This window comes from Danaus plexippus, chromosome 7 (assembly GCF_018135715.1).
Source record: "Danaus plexippus chromosome 7, MEX_DaPlex, whole genome shotgun sequence".
In the NCBI taxonomy this organism is placed as follows: domain Eukaryota; kingdom Metazoa; phylum Arthropoda; class Insecta; order Lepidoptera; family Nymphalidae; genus Danaus; species Danaus plexippus.
In genome coordinates this window covers 1,143,648-1,161,797 of record NC_083541.1, presented here as the reverse complement: position 1 = coordinate 1,161,797, position 18,150 = coordinate 1,143,648, and the positions used below count along the sequence as shown (strand labels likewise).

The 18,150-nt window shown below is 31.5% G+C and overlaps 1 protein-coding gene across 3 annotated transcripts in view; it reads left to right on the top strand.

Annotated features, from left to right (window-relative positions):
- The window catches only part of LOC116770783 (protein PALS1), a 66,921-nt gene that overhangs the window by 15,905 nt on the left and 32,866 nt on the right, over positions 1-18,150 (top strand). For 2 of the 3 annotated variants that reach the window (XM_061520793.1, XM_061520794.1), the window contains 2 exons: positions 14,873-14,988; positions 17,022-17,659. In XM_061520793.1, the coding sequence (XP_061376777.1) occupies positions 14,873-14,988; positions 17,022-17,659 (754 nt within the window). The remainder of the gene's footprint in view (positions 1-14,872; positions 14,989-17,021; positions 17,660-18,150) is intronic. The other variant, XM_061520795.1, reaches the window with a different exon arrangement.

Genomic DNA, 18,150 nt, shown 5'->3' with positions numbered 1-18,150 from the left:
AACTGTATTAATTCGCACTGTGTTCCCACCTGTGTTTGTTCACTAGGGACCGTGACAGCGATCGGTTGAGTAATAAGAATTTCGAAAATTAATTTAATAACTTATTTATTATAATGATATATTTCTTATATTCCATAGTTCAAATACACGTTCGCGTTGTTATGGGGTTCAAGTTAGGATAACAAATATTTATTTATTACGTTATATTTGAAATGACCTCGTCGATTTAAGAACTGCAAATAGTTTCTTCAGCTAAGTAATACACCTAGCAAATGACGGATGATATCTATTATATAAATTTTTACTTAGCACGCACCGTGTTTCGATATTATGTATGTATAAGAAAGCATATGTATTAAAAGTTAAACTAATTCGAATTTTAACGAAAAAAAAAGTAACCGGTTTAAAGCGTAATGAAGAACAAGCTAAAGAATCAGGTCAATGTGTCTTAAGTGTCCATTTATACAGACGTACGTATTGTATCCAATACACTCGTCATATAATATTTTCAATAGTGTAGTTTGTTGTGAAGAGGAAAACATGCATGTATTGCATCACCTGTGTGTTTGAACGACATTCTGTTTGACTCAAAGATCACGCTAAGATAGATAAATGTATTGTTCTTTGATGTCTTTAAATATCTTGTTATTACATGTATCAGTAATCATTTATTATTTAATAATTATTGATTATTTGGATGATTTATATAGAAAATCAACGGTACACAAACTTTACTATGTCACACTTAATACGAGTTCGCAGTTTTTTTATTAATAAGTCTTCATATTATAGTAATAAGGCAGATTTTTGGTTGGGAAACGGGAAACGTGGTGTTTGCACTGGGAGGATGGAAACTCATCGTAAGCTTATAGGCAGCATATAGATTTGAATTATTTTCAATTTTTCATGTACAACAAGAAAGACTTCCTACGTTTACTGGAGATAGTCAATAAATAAACTTAAAATTTCTTGAAAATTCAATTTTCTATACAAAACTTGTGTATTCACATTTAAAGTGTAAATGCCTAGTCAAAATAAAATTTCAGTAATCATAACTGTTTTCAAATACTTTTTTATGTAACAGATCTTAATAATATAAATAAAAAAACAGAAATAAAATATGATAATTATATAAAAAAAATTACTTCCTCGTAATTTCAACAATGGAATATCACGTAATGCTATGATTCATATGTAATGAGGATACATATTAAAATACGAAGAGGTTTTTTCTTGATAATGTTTAAAATATATCATAAAATTGTACTATTACGTTCTTGGAATAAAATATCTGTAAGTTAAGATACAATTCCTGTTAAGATTTGCAACAGAATTCTATAAAGACAGCACGTCATGTACCTTCCAAGAATCAAGAAGAAATGTTGAAAAATTTCATTGTCTGTTGCTTAGGAACCTTAATGAGTTATAAACCAACATAAGCAGAAGATAAACAAAGAAAAACTATCTAATTAAAGTCCTTTAAAAACGAAAAAAATAGTAAAAATATTACCATTAAATACATTTGAAACATTCATATTTTAACTGAATTAGTTCAGTCAAATTTACTTCATTCAATTGAAGTACTTCGGAGTAACATTACTTCTTATTTCCTATTTAAAACACGGTTACTGCCTAATTAAAAATATCTGTATTTTAAAATGATATGATGAATATTATACGTGGCATACCTTGACCATTAAACTGGCAATTGCTCTCTATAATATTGCTAACAAATATATAATTTAAAAAAAGTCGAATTCATTGAGTATAACGTACATATGTAGAATCAAATGATTGTTAATAAGTGAAGTATTATTCTTCATTAAATCAGATCTGTTTGAACCGACATTATCTCGACTTATCTCTAATGTTTAATTTCAATGTTCACATAATGATATAATATCACGGAAGAATCTCTGCCAGTACGTGATAATATTGCGCAGTCGGCCGGAGGCTTCGAAGATCAGGCTGCGTTCAGACACTTGTCGTTATTTGAAATAGTAGAAAAAATATAAGCGGGGTTGCATTACCTGGCCCCCACCTGCGCGGGCGCATCGGACCCGTTTTTTTGTCTCCTTCCCACGTAGTTTCTCGCTCTCTCATAATTTTTTCCAACTCGCCAGCGAGCGGTCGTGTTGTTCTGTGTCTGTGATAATATAACTGTGCTGTGTTGTTATGTACCAATAAAAGGATGCATTACAAACTGTTCAAAAGGTAACGACGGTTGTCATTACTAGTATTGTATAGATCGTTTTAATTTACGCTGGTTTCTTAGATCGGAACCGGTTTTAGAAAATTGCGAGCAGGTTCAAATTTATTTACATTTCTAGATCCGAACGTTAAGAGGTTTCATAGTTAAGCCATATACGGTTGGATTCCATAGTTTCTGTTGTATTGTGTTGATGTGATGTGAACCGGTGCTGGCTGGCTGTGGGAGAGGCCGGGGGGCGTTGTTAGTGTACCAACGAGCGTGTAATTACTCGGAGTCAGTTAACTTTATAGGTATACCTGTAAAGTACACACTATATTGTTCGTAATAGATACCTCACTAACATCAGGGAGTAACGATTTATAAGATTTAAAATGTTTAACACATTTTCAAAAAAAAATTATTTCAGAGGAATCGTTTAAAACCTAACTTTTACGATAAACTTGTTTAGTAAGAATTAGGTTTTTACAAAAAACTGCTGTTTGTAGAATTTCAATGTTACAATTTGTAAGGAAATCTTCGTCGCATTGATGAAGGCACTGTCTGTTTAATGTGCTGATTACAAAATGATAGACAATCATCTGGGATTTACAATACTCTGTTTTTTTACGCCGCCTATTTATGAGTCTAAATTAATATTAGGTATTTTAAAAGTATGACGTATGTATTTATAGCAACAATGATATTCTTGCGCATTAAATAATAACTTTAACTCGAGTGATACAAAATAATACTTAAGAAAAAGTTGTTAAAACGACGAGACTAGAGAGTTTGAAATATTGTTGGTCTTTCTACGTGCATCCATTTTGTGACTGTGTTGGCAAAGAATTAAAAACTTTTGTAAAACGTCTTTCGTGTTTCGACTGTGATAGTAGAATTCCAACTTCAAGTTTTATATTAAAAATAGTACAAGATATTTATAATAACGCACTCATAAATAGTGCGATAGTGAAATAAACAAGCAAACATATATATAATATAAGTATGTCAGTATAAGCCATGGATTTCTATAAATACTTTCTCTTTTGTTTTTTTTAACGCCTTTAAAGGTATAAGTGTCATAATATATTTACATACAAAACAGACGTATTCGTTATATATATATTATTTTAATAAAAACAATCGAATCGTTCTTTAGTCTTCACCTAAAAGATATTTTATAATTTCCGTCGCATAATCCTAGTATACTGTGTAGTCCTTAAGAGTGTAACAAATTGATATTTCGTTATGTGTAAGACAATTTAAAATGTGATCTACGCCTCGTGAATAAGATTCCAATCTGATTGTATCTCTTAACGCGATGGTTGCTTTATTATTTGGTTATTCTGAGAGCGTCAGTATTTCCCGCGTTCGTACTTAGTTATTATTCGAACTTTGTCCGGATTATAGAATCTGGATACGAGATGGGATACGGGGATCGTTGCTTGTATCATAAGTTAAACTTTACTTTTATATCAATGAAACATTATCTGTGATGATATTCATTATAATTCAATATAAATAATGTTCTTTTTTATGAGAAAAAAAGTTTATAACATTAAAGGTTTAAATATGAATTGTATGCAAATAAACTTATCACCTTTAACTAAGAGTATTGTATATAAAATGTGCAGAGATTTTGTACATCATATTGTTTATATAAAGTGTAAAATCGTTTGAAAAGCTAATTTGGTAATTTGAGTTCCTCCGACTTATTACTTATACCTAACCGCAGTTTTTATGGAATAATTTGATAAAAAAACTATGCACATATCAAAAAGAATTATAAAAACCCGATGATTAATAGAGAAGTAATCGCGACAGTAAGAGACATTTATAGCACAATGAAGACGCCTCGTACGTGAAGTCAGGTCAGAAATATATGTAGCAAATAAGAATAGTGAAATATTTAGATAAAATTTTCACCAGACACAAAAAATATCATTAAAATATATGCAATTGAATGTAATATTTCTAGAATATTTTAATTGTATTCATGAGATCGTTATTGCGATGCAATTAAAGGTCAGTTCTCAAGGATGGCTGCTGGAGCAAAAAATAACAATTTGCTGAGAGCGAAACTCACTTAAGATGTTCAATTTGAACGCACTTGGTCACAGTTCTGTGCTGAAGTACCACTTTAGACTTGATCTATGAGGGGTTTTAATTGTAGTTTATAAAAAGAGACGATAAGGTTTTACCATTTTTTTAGGGGATTAAAGATCTTCTACTCACATTCTTTTTGAGAATTTTCAATATATTATTGTTTATATATTTTTTTGTTATCATAAAACAACATAACAAAACGAAAGGTAAAAGTTGACACGGTGTTACGTCACCGGTAAAGAGTATAGCCGACTTTTTTCGGGATTCTCCTTTATTTAGGAATGCGCTGCCTTTTTTTGTTGGTATTTTCGTGAGAAATTCCGGATTTGGATTCCAGGTAACGTTTTGGTTATGGTTTAAGATGTTCCGCATCATCTGTATTGTCAGGCTAACGGATTTTTGGAAGGCAACAACGGGTAGCGACTTGTTTTCTCAGAATCCTTTGACTAATGGATGGTTTTGTTTTATTACATTTGCAGTATTAGTTTATAAGCTTGAAATATTGTAACATCCCACGGATGTATATTGGTACAGTTTTTAAATACTCTCATGTTATTCTCTCCTTAAGTCTTCTTGTTCCAAAAGGCTTCTATAATAATTAAATTCGAGAGAAAAACTAGTAATTATATCAGAAAACAAATATGATTCCCAAGTGAACGTTATCCACGCTGTTTACGGAACAAGTTACTTTCATTTATAACTGAAAGTTAATATGTTTCTTAACATTCCGGAGATTAGGGCGCGCTCACAGTCAACAAAGCCTTATCAGTCGCTCGATAGTTTAAATGCTTTTGCTGTTAGTCATTTGGGTGTTAACAGAAGAACTATGGACTTATTCTGATTTGTTTATTTAGATTTATGATCATTGCAACGATATCTATGCAGTCTGAGCTTAACATTTCTTTCACATTAAGTGATTATGGATTGTTTTAGTGTCTTAGTTATGTTCTGGGAAATAACTAGGTAGTTGATTCATCAATCAGTTACGATAAACCGTCCCAGGAATCCTCGTATCAGATAAGTTTTGGTCACGCATCATTGAAGTCACAGTCTAATTTTCCCAAGTCGTAAGGAATATCGCAGTGTGTAACCTAACACAGGTGTCGGGTTGATGGACGCCATGTTGCTTACTTCTCAGGCTCATGTGTGTGAAATTTTAGTGTACTGTTCTAACGGCCACTGAGATAAATATTATATTCTAGATATATTCAGAGCTTTAAGAAATGGGTTTATATTTTAATGTATTTAAAACTTTTGTAGGAGCTTAATAATTTGGATTTATAGTTCAGTGTGAATACAATGGTAAGGAGTGGTCGCCTAGACTCGACATAAGCTATAATCGGATTAAATTAATGGATACGAAGCTCAGCGTTACAGCTATTTTCATAAGCCAGACGTCATAAAATAGGATGAACTCGACTCAAAGCGGAATCCCTTCAGCTATATTCAACTCAATGTAGATTTCGTCCCTGGTCTATCGAGTGGACATATTGCAGTAGGCGTCAAAGAAAGCATCTATTTTTCGATTTTTCTCATGATATGCCCGTGTCTGAATTCGAACACTTTCTACGCGTTACACAATCCATTGTTTGAAAAAGGCCTTGTAAAGAATTTTAAAAACCCTGAATTGGATCTCATTATTACCAGTTGGTTACACATTATCTTTAAACCATTTTAAGAATGAAAATAATCTGAATCTCATAGTCTGTAATCTAATATAGATCTAATGTTGATAAATATAATATAAGACGTTTATGTATTAAGATTAATTAATTTAAAACCGGTGTTTATTTTAACGATATTAACATAACCAACACATAATTCGGCTGTATTCTTAATAGTTTATAACGTATCTCAATATAGATTTATTTAAAGATCGCGATGTGCCTCTCTTTATTAACCCATGTATACATGATGATGAATGTTAATAAATGTGACGCGTGATGTTTCAAAGACAACGGAGGTGATTTGCAATCAAACTACCTATTCATATGTTTCTTGGTATTGTCGGTACGTGGATGAAGAAAATTATAGGAATTTAGATGATATTGTTAAGAACACGTGGTCTCGCTCGCTTCATAACTAACTTATCATCGTTGAGGCTTATACTTTGTAAATTTTATTCGAATCGCGTTACTTATATTGGAATAGAGAGTAGAAAAACGCATAATAGCTTCTGTTGTTTGTGTGGAAGTGAGGTACTGATTGACTATTATCAATAAATATACTTTATCCAACATCACTAAGACTTCCAGTCAATGTAGATCGCATTCAGCCAATGTCAAGTACATTGTCAGCATCTTTGTAACGAGCCTATTATACGTATTTCTTAACATTCCATTCATCAATAAATGCAGATTTGTTTTACTTCCCACGCCTCGCTGTAACATCGCTGTTTCCAGTCCATTGTGGTTCGTTTAATGTGAATTAAAAACAGAATTCGATGTTTCCATGTATGACTTATTGTCATTGTCAGTAGAATGGTTTTGACTCTAGATCAAGAGATTTTAACGTTTACTTCCATAGTAATCTTAATATTAAAGATAAATTAAAGCCTTATTATATATTACAACATTGTCTAAACTCATTATTTTTTAAATTCCGGTGATGTACACAATTTTCTCTCATTTCTGTTGTTGAAAGTGATGCGGGCTGTGTTACAATTATGTTTGTATTTCAAAGCTGTGAATGGACGTCGTCGAAACTCGTCCACTTTCTCATCTGAAGTCGGATGTGTTTATGAGTTTTATTATAGCGTGATTTTTTTTTAATGACACTCGAAAGTAGATCTAGTTGTAATCGGTTTAAACTGAGATTAGTATAAAATAAACCAGTTTGACTTACTACATTTTGTTCAATACAAATAAATTTGGTTAGTAATTAACAAAATTACCGTTTCATTCAAATAATATGAATTAATTTCGTTCTAAAACATTCTTATCTTATTTACTTAAAATCTTTATAATGATAACTTTCTCAAGTGTTAAATTAAATTTTCTCTTCATTGGTTACTTTGGGTTAAATATACACATATAACGTACATTATATAATAAACCTTGAGATAAGATATATTAGTTTCTGCATCTACGGCGCGTGACTGACGGAAACGAGAAAAAATACACTCATGAATAAAACATTAATGTCACCTGCGTTTTGTATGTTTGTATGTCACCTAATAGTTCATTACTTTACACTACCCCGACTTTTATACAAGGATTTAATTAGACTTATTATTATTGCGTTGTTCGTAAATTTTGTCTGATTTTAAATGCATTTTTTTTGTCTTGTATGATTATGCAGAAGCTTTCTTTAAATATTATTACTTAAATAATGTTTTTTTTTACTGATAATAGTTAATAAATTTAGGACGCATGTATCTAATGGGTGATTTTATAGCTGATTCAAAGATACGCACAAGTAGGTGTTCATACATAATAAAAAACATAACATGTAATGCGTCGTACGACTATTGAACTGCAACAACTGTTTCTGATTTAAAATATACTCGAATCACACATATTAATATTGTAATTTTTTATCTTTATTTCCGTCTTTTTATCTTTAATAATCTTTTCATCGTATTTTAAATATACTTTCACTTAACACAAGGCACGTAGATAATGCGAATATAGGCTAACACGACATTGCTTTTTGAAATAGCTTTGAACGAGCAAACCCTGAAAGTAGTCACTAGTGTCCAAGCTTAATGTTTCAGTAACACTATGGCGACGTAAGGGTCCATATCGACTAGTACAGTGGGTCGGATTCATTAAAACTCTTTAATGTTTTTTGTTTTAATCGCTTTCCGAGATAGCGACTTTTTATCTGTTGAGAACGATCCTGATTCCTCAGCGACATAACCGTTAAGCACATTGAATACTTTAGATACAATGTATTAGAAAATTATTTGAATTCAAGCAACACGAATACGTTTATATAAGTGTTCATAAAATTTTATAAGGATGAAATTCTTTGATCTGTCTATATAGTGTGAGTTTTCCGTAATGACTGCTAATATATTTCAACATTCAACTTTGAAATATATGTGTATTTTCTATTGTAAGAGATATTATTCTCAGTCTCAATAAATACTAAATCTAGGACACAGTGAGTAAGCCATCCTTACCCTTTGTACGCGGTCTGCGCTCTGTTGATAAAACTAGCCATTATTACACAACAGTATAACTTATTGTTGTACATAGTAAATAAAGAAAGCAATAAAATATATGGCTTCTATAGTTCTGAATACTTGTAATATTTTTATTAGATCTTTGTTCATACTTTATACATATTTTGATGTATTTTTGAGTTGCAATGCTTACTTGTTGTACCTTACTTTGAGTTGTAATTCTTACAAATACCCGTTTCCTGGACTTACCATATATCATGGTTAATTTAATGATAGTTATATAAAATGCATATTTCTTTCTGACCATTAAATAGAATAGTACATTATCTAGTTGATTATGGAAATATAAACTGCTCATGCACGATTTTACAAGTTTTACTACAATGGAAAATTTTTAATGAAATTATCAACACGACTACGCTTACCCCGAGTCACAATACACAGGCGCTGACAGTTTTCCATTCGTATTCATATTGCTAATTTGCGTTAACGAATGAGTGACGGACAACGCTTCGTATATAGTGTAACGATACAAACATGTGCTTTGCAGTTTACCAAGACACTTACAGTTAAACGCGTTTCTTTAACCATGAACTATCGGTAAAAATGATTGCCAATGATTTATATATTTTATTGTAAATCTTCGTTTCTTAAAGGCATTACATTCAGATCAATTGCAGATGACATAGCCGGTAGCTCCAGACTCGATTGCAAGTGACAGTAATCTACGAGTAGTTGTCATATAAAAATTATTTGAACGAATGATACCATTTCTACTAACATAATAAACACTATTATAAGTTTTTATTTATCTAACGAGACGAATATAAATTTCAATAATTCAATAAGTCCCATCATCAATAATAGTAATTAACTTTCGATCAATTTAAAGATACAGTAATGGTTTATAAATTAGGTGCCTACGTAATGATGAAAAGAAGCGTTTTTCACTTCTAACTTCGTCTGAACGTATCATGTGTTGGCAGGTGGTAAATATAACACGTCATATTAAACAAAGTAACCTTTTAGGTGATATTTAAATGAAACTGGACCTTGCTGTGGATTTACTTTTTTTAAACCAATAATATCGAATGAAGTTTATAAAGTGTTTGTATCGATGTAGGTATTTTACAAAAACTACTCGCGTGTCCTAATTACGATAAAAAATTTAAATTTTCGGAGAAACTGCTATAAAAAATAATAAAATTTTCTGCTTGAATCATAAATTTTGATAAAATAAAATTAATAGTAATTATAACTCTGTACGTAATTTTTTTACTTAAAAATATAAAATAATATGTTAAACAACGATTAATTATATCAGGTTAGGTTATTGTCTCATTGCAAAACTAGTACCTTATCTGTTTTATTATCTGTTAAAACAATTATTTGCTTCGTTGACATAAATACGCCCATGTTTATCGATAGTGTTTAGAAATCAAACGTGTCGTACTTTTAATAGTTTTTATTTTAAAGTGACGCGAACGTTCAGAAATAGAATTTCATATTTTTGATGTATGTCAATTGGGATTTTTTTTTTGTTTTGGATACCGGTTTTGAGGGTTGGTTGTTGTGAGTATGATAAAGATTTTAATTATTATAGTAATTAAGTACAGACATAAATATATATATTTTTAATTTAATGTTATCAGATAACTGAACCAAGAAATGAAATGTGCGGAAGTGACGTTTATTTACGACTTATATCCGGTAAAAAATGAATTCTAGTTTTTTCATAGCTCGTAAATCGACATTGGTTGTACGCCATAAAAGATATCAAAGAACTTACGTTTTATGGCATTAAAAAAATTATAAGATTATAAATAAGTGTATAAAATTTGTACAAATGTTTGTAACACTAGAATAAATGATTATAAATTAAATGAAATATTCCATTCATATAATTGTATGTTAATTAACTAAATCATAATCTTATTAAAAATTACCTAATATAATAACATATTTTTTCTTTCATTCAATTTTTTGTAATTTAAAATTTTATCAAAAAGCTTTTAGTATTTATCTATCTGGTACAAATAAAAAATCATAAATAAATAAATATATAAAAGTCCTTGGACTTAAATTTCTTTTTAGTTTTTAACTATTACAACAGTTAATGTAACTGTAACCTTATAATTTAATACATCGATTACCTGTAATTAATGAAGTATAAAGTTTTGCGAGTTATATTGCATACTTAAAAATATTACCCTAACTATAGAGAAATGGTGCCACAGATTAAAAATATATATAATGATAAAGCGTCACAAATGATACATCCGTTCGGAAATTGACATTCAAACAGACTATAACATGGCGTCGGTATGATAATATTAGTAAAACATTTCAACAATGGCCATTGTAACATTGAATGTTATATAAATGAGTATTCGCTGTAATTCAACGGCATTTTCATTGTATATTTTATTTTATTACATTGAAGTTATAAATGTAATTAATTTATTAACTATATATTTAAGTCTTCTTAGTAAGAAATTAAATTAGATGAAATTTCTTTTGATGTTATTATAAAGTTCTATGTAAATTCGAGGCTATGAATTAGTCCGTGCCTATTTGTTGGAAATTCTTGATAATGTCATATCGACGATTTTGAAAGCGACACACACACACATACATATATGTACATATATGTACATATATGTATATTAACACACATTTTATTTGTTCTTCGAATTGGAATATGAAAAAACATAAAATATAAATTGAATTCAATCGAATTGCATGAACTTGATAGTGAGTCATATGTACATATAATTATTAGAGACCAGAATTTTGTTCACAAATGAAATGCACTTATATATAATATAACATAAATGAATTCCCGTGACACATGTATCAGTAACATTTGTATAACAATACATGAAATGCTAAGTTAGATTATATCCATCATTGGGTATTTATAAACCCACAACGGTATTGTTGATAGTCACACAGCCTCCGGGTCCAGGGAAGGCACAATACGCCGACAGGTAGCCATTGTGATCGGTTTCCGCTGACGTATCCCATATAAATTGTGCTACACTAGAATACTATTCATTTTACGTACAGAATACTCATACTATTTAAATATAAGTAAAATTACCATCACTTTATATCGTTTAACTTCATACGGATATTTTATTTTCCGTTCACAACAAAGCCTGTAACTATCTGTACGTAGTTTGTTACTGTACTCATGGTAAGTATAATATACAGGTCTATCGGCGTTAGAATATTTCTTGCTTAAGTAATTTTTATTAATTAATATATGTATAATATAAACTGAGAGTTTGTATAAAAACTGCCACATGCTGTTCTGGTTGGAGTCATATCTTTAAGGCTCCTGTTTTATCCTTTGGTGTCTTAAAGGGTTTCTTGCGGAGAGAGACGAAACCTCTCAGTATTCCAAGGATGCACCGTGCGGGTGTCAGGTCCATCGCGTTGCAGGGAGAGGAGCTTCAACAGTGCCCGGGGATTGCGACCCAGGTGTAGGTTTAAGGGGCTCTTATCGTTAAACGCTCACCTCCACCGTCCAAGCTCCTCTCTCTACCAAACCAAATTTGAAACCTAGGGTTGCCTTAAACGCACGTTCCAAGAATGAGCTGATATTAGTTCTTAACAGGCCTAAGTCTTTTAGCAGGTTGTAGAGAGATTTGGCTGTTATACCTCTCGCTCTTACTTCTCGCTTTACTTCTACCGCGTACAAATTTACAACGAACCTATTCTCAGTGAGTTCGTTAAATTCATGCAAGAAATATGCTGACGAACAAACAGTAAATACCTTTTGTTTTATATCGTTTTTATGTTAATACTATTTATATAATATATTCGAAAAATTTATATAATCAAACACTTAAATGAAATTAGTTACCACAACATATAAATAATATTTCCAAACTATCATAACATGATGAGCTTAAAATGTCTGAATATTTTTCAAATTATTGAGAACGATCTACGTGATCACCGGAAATCATTTAATTTATAACAGAAGTGTATAGCGGAACGGCCGATCCATTATTTATAATAAAACTGTTGATGCAGATAAACTGTTATTATAGCCGGGTTCGTCTCCATCACGACTGTAACTCATCACCGATCATTTAGATGATGAATTCACAACGCTTTTTATTAATATTTTTCCACTTTCTAGTTTCACCGAACAGTCTTAACAACTGTTACTCGATTGACACATATAGGATATATAATCGTTAATTTCGTTCAGTAGTTTATACTAAATTGGTCATTTTTTAGCTTTATTATTGTAATCCAAATTATAGATTAATTATATAAGAATTAAATGTATATTGATAAACGTCTAAACAACAAAAATCTTATTTAAAAATCTAGCGAGACCTAACAATAGGTGTATATAGAGTAACCTTGCAAATATCATGTTTATATACATAATGCAACAAAGCCATACAATATCTCGTATCAGCTAAAAGCAATATTCCTATACACCATACAGAGTAAACTTGACCTAGGTCAATACAATACATGGACGCTGAAACTGAGGGCCATATTGGACATCTGTCTTATAGTAGTATCTTTATGGATATTTTTAAATTAACTTATTGTTAATCGACTAAAACTTATTGAAATCATTGATGAGACGGAGAGATAGAGCGAGAGAGGAAGAAAAAAAGAAAGAAAGAAAGAGATAAAGAGATTTTATTGTTTATATACTTTTATAATCTGTAGCATATTTCTTTTCAGGGTTTACTTTTGTTGCATCTTTTGTTTTATTTGAGAACTCATTACTTTTATCTGCTCGTGAATATAATATTTTCTTCTTGTAATCTACCGCTGTTTGGTTTCCATTCTAAGCTCGACAATATAAAATATTAGCCAGTATTCATGAATATTGTAATGTCCTCTTTATGTTTGTGTAATTCTTTAATATTACTTTTATATAAATAGGTCATAAACTACGACAGAAATGAACTGTTTTGTCGTTGATCATAATTAATATTTTGTTGGTAAGTGAAAAGATTCTTACTACATATGATTCTCCAGTGATTTGCAATGAATTTTCATAATTGTTTACTTTCTGAAGATAACATTTTCAAATTATTAAGCTACGTATTGTTTCGTGACAATAATTTTATCAATTCTGTCTCAGCTCTTACAAAGCTTGATTTATGTCTCAATATTCTCCAAAGAATGTAAAGAAATCTATAAAGATAAGAAGAAAATATCAGGCAGGGAATAACAGATAGATCATAAGTTGAGAGAACTCGGTCAGCAATCAGCTTACTTTACTTACCCATATCTTTCATATTATTTTCAAATTATATGTTTCCTTCGAGTTATAATTTGGGTGTCTTTAAGAAAAGGGGAAATTGGCTGATACTGAGATAGTACAGTCACCACCTACGACCACATTTCCACCTTCCAAAGGGTGGAATGACAGTCGAGCACTTTCCAGTCAAAATTAAAAAACCGTCTAAGATGCTACAATATATTACATTCTCTACTTATTCTTACTCTATAAACAGTAAATAATCTTAATTCCATAAGTCATAGACGTCGGTAAACGCGTTCCGTAAATCTGTAATACAATTAAGATAACATGTTACGTGAGAGATTCAAATTTTAAATTACAAAGCCGTTACGTAAGGCGGTGGTCACAGTGCGTGACGTTTCGCTTCGTCTGCCATCCTCGCTCCGATGAGGATCACGCTGTTCACGTCTCTATGTACATAACCTTAAATGATATCGAAATAATACATCCAAGAATTCCTCGTATAGTTTTTTAGTATGTTGAGTGTGTTTTATTATTAACATTGTGGTCGATTTGTTTTCAATGTTATTAAATATTGAACAGAGACATAACAAAGGTATTAGTTTTGTTTAGGTCATAAAAAAACAAATTTTAAGGATAATAAAGTTATAAAAAGGCATTAATATATAAGTTCAGTCTGCAGGTTTCTGAAAGGCATTTTTGAATTAACTATTGTAGAACAGCGGGGAAAATCTCTTGTTGCAATAGTGTACAGTAAGTATATTTTAGCGGGTTAATAGATAGTGGGTGTTTATTTTGGGAGCTAGGCTGTGGCCTACTGATTTTGGACATAATTTTTCAGTTTAAAAATTGAGTCCAAATTTTTGTCGCGTTGGACAGAAAAAGATTGATTAGTATTAAATATTTATATTTATATAAAACTTTACTTTACTCCTATTATTTATATGAAAATGAAACATAGGCTCAAATATAGAGAATACGTCAGCGAAACAACACAACTATATGTTATAACTTAAAACAATTTTCCTTATTTAACTTCGTTTCATATTTTTTTGGCTCGAAACCCTTTAAAGGTAATTTACAAAGAATGCATATATGTATGTACGTATTTGAATATATATTTTCTTCTCGTGCCTTAGCCTTACATATTTGATCAGCAATATATGTACAAACGTGTAAATACGGTGTTTTAATTTTCCAGGCCTCGCAGACGTTCTGGCTCTAGCATTGTGGTGCTAGGAGCTGAAGAGGAGAAGCTTCCGCCCCCGGATGACGAGACAGACATGCTCACCATGCTCTCACTCACCACGGATACTGGTAAGGGATCACCAGCTTTAAGATAACATATCATCAGATAGAATGGAATATAGTCGGATATGGTGGAAACTGACCAATGTAGCATGACCTGCGGCAGTATGGATTGGTCACTTGAGAGAGGTGGTAGTTAGATGTTGGATGCGGTTATCCCAAGGACAACTGGGTTAGTCTGTGGGATATTATATGAATGTAATATTCAGACATTATGGTTATTTACTTGGTTCATTAAATTCAGTGATGACTATACAAAGACATTCTAACTTTAAATATTTTGTTGCTCAGCGTGTTTAATTTTTGCGAAGAAAATATTTTATCGAAGCATCGACTTGTTTTTACTTATGTATTATGTAAACAAGAAATGACCAACAACTATCATTTTTGCCGGATACGGATATATATAAAAGAGAGTATATTATACACCTTTCATATATTTCGTAATATAATACAGTCTAATTTTTCTAGTGAACTTTGACGTTTTTTAATTAACCTTAAAAATGTTGTTAACATAAAAATTGCTACATTTAATGTTTAAGTAATCTCTGTTTATTCTTTTCCTTTTGTTCCTTCTTTCATTCTTTTTACTTTGACAATTTCACGTGATGTTTATTTTTCTTTGATTATGCGGGTGTTTTTTTTGCTTTTTGTGATATAATCTTTTGTCAGGGCTTAACAACGAAATAAGAATGATTTTTTTTTGGGGTATATTGAACTCGACCTTTAAAAGACGTAACATTCATAAAAATCATAAAACCCACCAACGCTAATTGGCCAATTATCTGAATGCTTAGAAAATTTATCAACATTTGGAAATGACCTTTAAAAAAAGACTGTATTCACAAACACGTTACTAGACTAGTGTTGTGCCGAAGGTTTTTCTGTTTTCATAATTTTAAATTATAAGATAGTTTCATTCATCATTTAATCTATTTTTACTCATGGTCCCTTATTTTGTATAACCATTTCAATAGCTAAAAAATCTACTTACAAAGTCATTTAGAATTATTCCAGCCCATAATGTTTTAATAGGCTTATTATTTAAATTAAATCTTTTCAGTTTGACATGTGGGCTATGTGATAGCATAAGTCGTTTCTCTTTTATGATTACTTGACTGTTACTAAAGAAGATAGTTCAACTAACAACAGGTCCGTGATCAAAGCCACTTTCGGTAAACAATTGAACGAAGATTGAATAATTGTGCTGTTTGATCAAACGTTTCTTATGTTTTGTCTTGCTTGTTATATGGAAAAGTATTTTGTATCCATAGTTAGGTTTTCTATTATAATTTTTTATTGAATAATATATAAATTCCGTTGTGTGGTGCAAGTGTCGTAGAGTTTAGATTTCTCAAACTTTCAATATACACAGTTCATAAGGCTATGTAAATGAGGTACTTTCGAATTTCACTGCGAATATTTGATTATTTTGTTTATGAGGTCTCCTACATCCTCTCAGGTGACATTATTTATTTATGAAACCGAAGCCAGATATTTCAAGGAAGATGTTTTAAGTAACGAATGACGTTTAAGAATTCTCATTTCATATTAAAATGTTATAACTACATAATTAATGTAGCTTTTATTTAGTTATATTATTTTTATATGTAGCATTGGAAGCCTTAGGTTATATATTATTAATTCATATGTGGCGACCAGTCAGAGGCAGGCTCGTTACTTCCGGGTCAGTGAATTGAGGCAAGCTATCAAAATATACTTTAATAACTTTACATTCCAACGATCACATGACATATAGTTTAAAGTCAATGTACTGTTTACATTATAATAAAAAGGGAATTAAATTTTTAATATCATATTTTTATGTCAATTTGTAGGCGGAGTGACTTACAAGGCGAGTTATTCTATAAATTATTACTGATATTTATAATTTTAATATAAACACGTTTACACCTTTACTCCTAACAGACGTGTCTTGTTGTGGAAGGAGTCGCCTCAATTCCTCTATTGTACTGCGATATCCCAGGATGATCTTTTTATCTTCTAAAGTATATTGTTAAATCATTGTTTGCATATTGCAGGCCCCCACCGCGAGATGGCGGTGGATGTCCCAGACAGCTTCATCGCTAGGAATAAGACCCCGCCGCGCTACCCGCCACCCCGCCCACCACAGGTACGCCCTCGTGCCAGAGATGATGAGCCCCTCTTATCATCAGGCGGCTCAGGAACTTCTTTTGGCAGCAAACAGAGCACCGTCCTCCAAAGCAACGTCGACATATCCGGCCCAAGCTCCGACGGCTCAGGCAGTTTCAAGATTAACAGCACCATGGAATTACTGTCATTACCCCAGAGCTCGGACAGTTCTGGGGTAAGTTTTGGCAGCAAGAAAAGCAAGGGTTCTGCGGAAACAGCGAAATGCGATATAGCATCAGAAAGGTCCGAATCGGTGGATTCTATTCTGTCACACAAAATACAACTGCTGATATCGAACGGTGAAGATTCTCTCTTGGATTGTAAGGAGGGTGTGACGTACTCCACGCGGACTGATTCAGTCCTCATCAGGGAAGCTGTGTACGCTTCTTACAAGCTGCCTCCGGGGTTTGATACGACGCCCGTGCTCCTTGGACGGGAAGTGGCGGTGGATGTTCCTGATAGTTTCGTTCAGATAGTGAAAACTACCCCAAAGTACCCGAACACTGCTGACAGGAAGACGTTTCAGGTAACACCAGCATGAGACCGACATCCGGTATAAGGTGGAGGTTAAACATTATTTGCATATTTACTTACTAATGTTTGATAAATTTGCCATTAATTTAAGATACACTAACCTTAGATGACGATTTAAAATTTTAGTTATTTTTGACCTAAAAATTACTATTATAAAATTTTATTGTTGCATAAAAATCGCATGTGGGCACCCTAGAAACTAACAAAGATTAATCATATAATATTCATTACAATATAACACGAAAAAATTTTAATTTTATTTGTTTATTTGTATACATATAAATATTTTAATATACACCGATTGTGTCACAATTCCTGTGGACCAATATTGTGCAAAGCAGTGTGTTTATGACCGCAATAAAATCTTAACGATTACACATACAATCTAATACACTCCCTCATCATTATTTCATATCATTAAAACAGTTTTCGTAATTGGATATCTCATACGAACTATTTATATGATAAAAATTACATGTCACT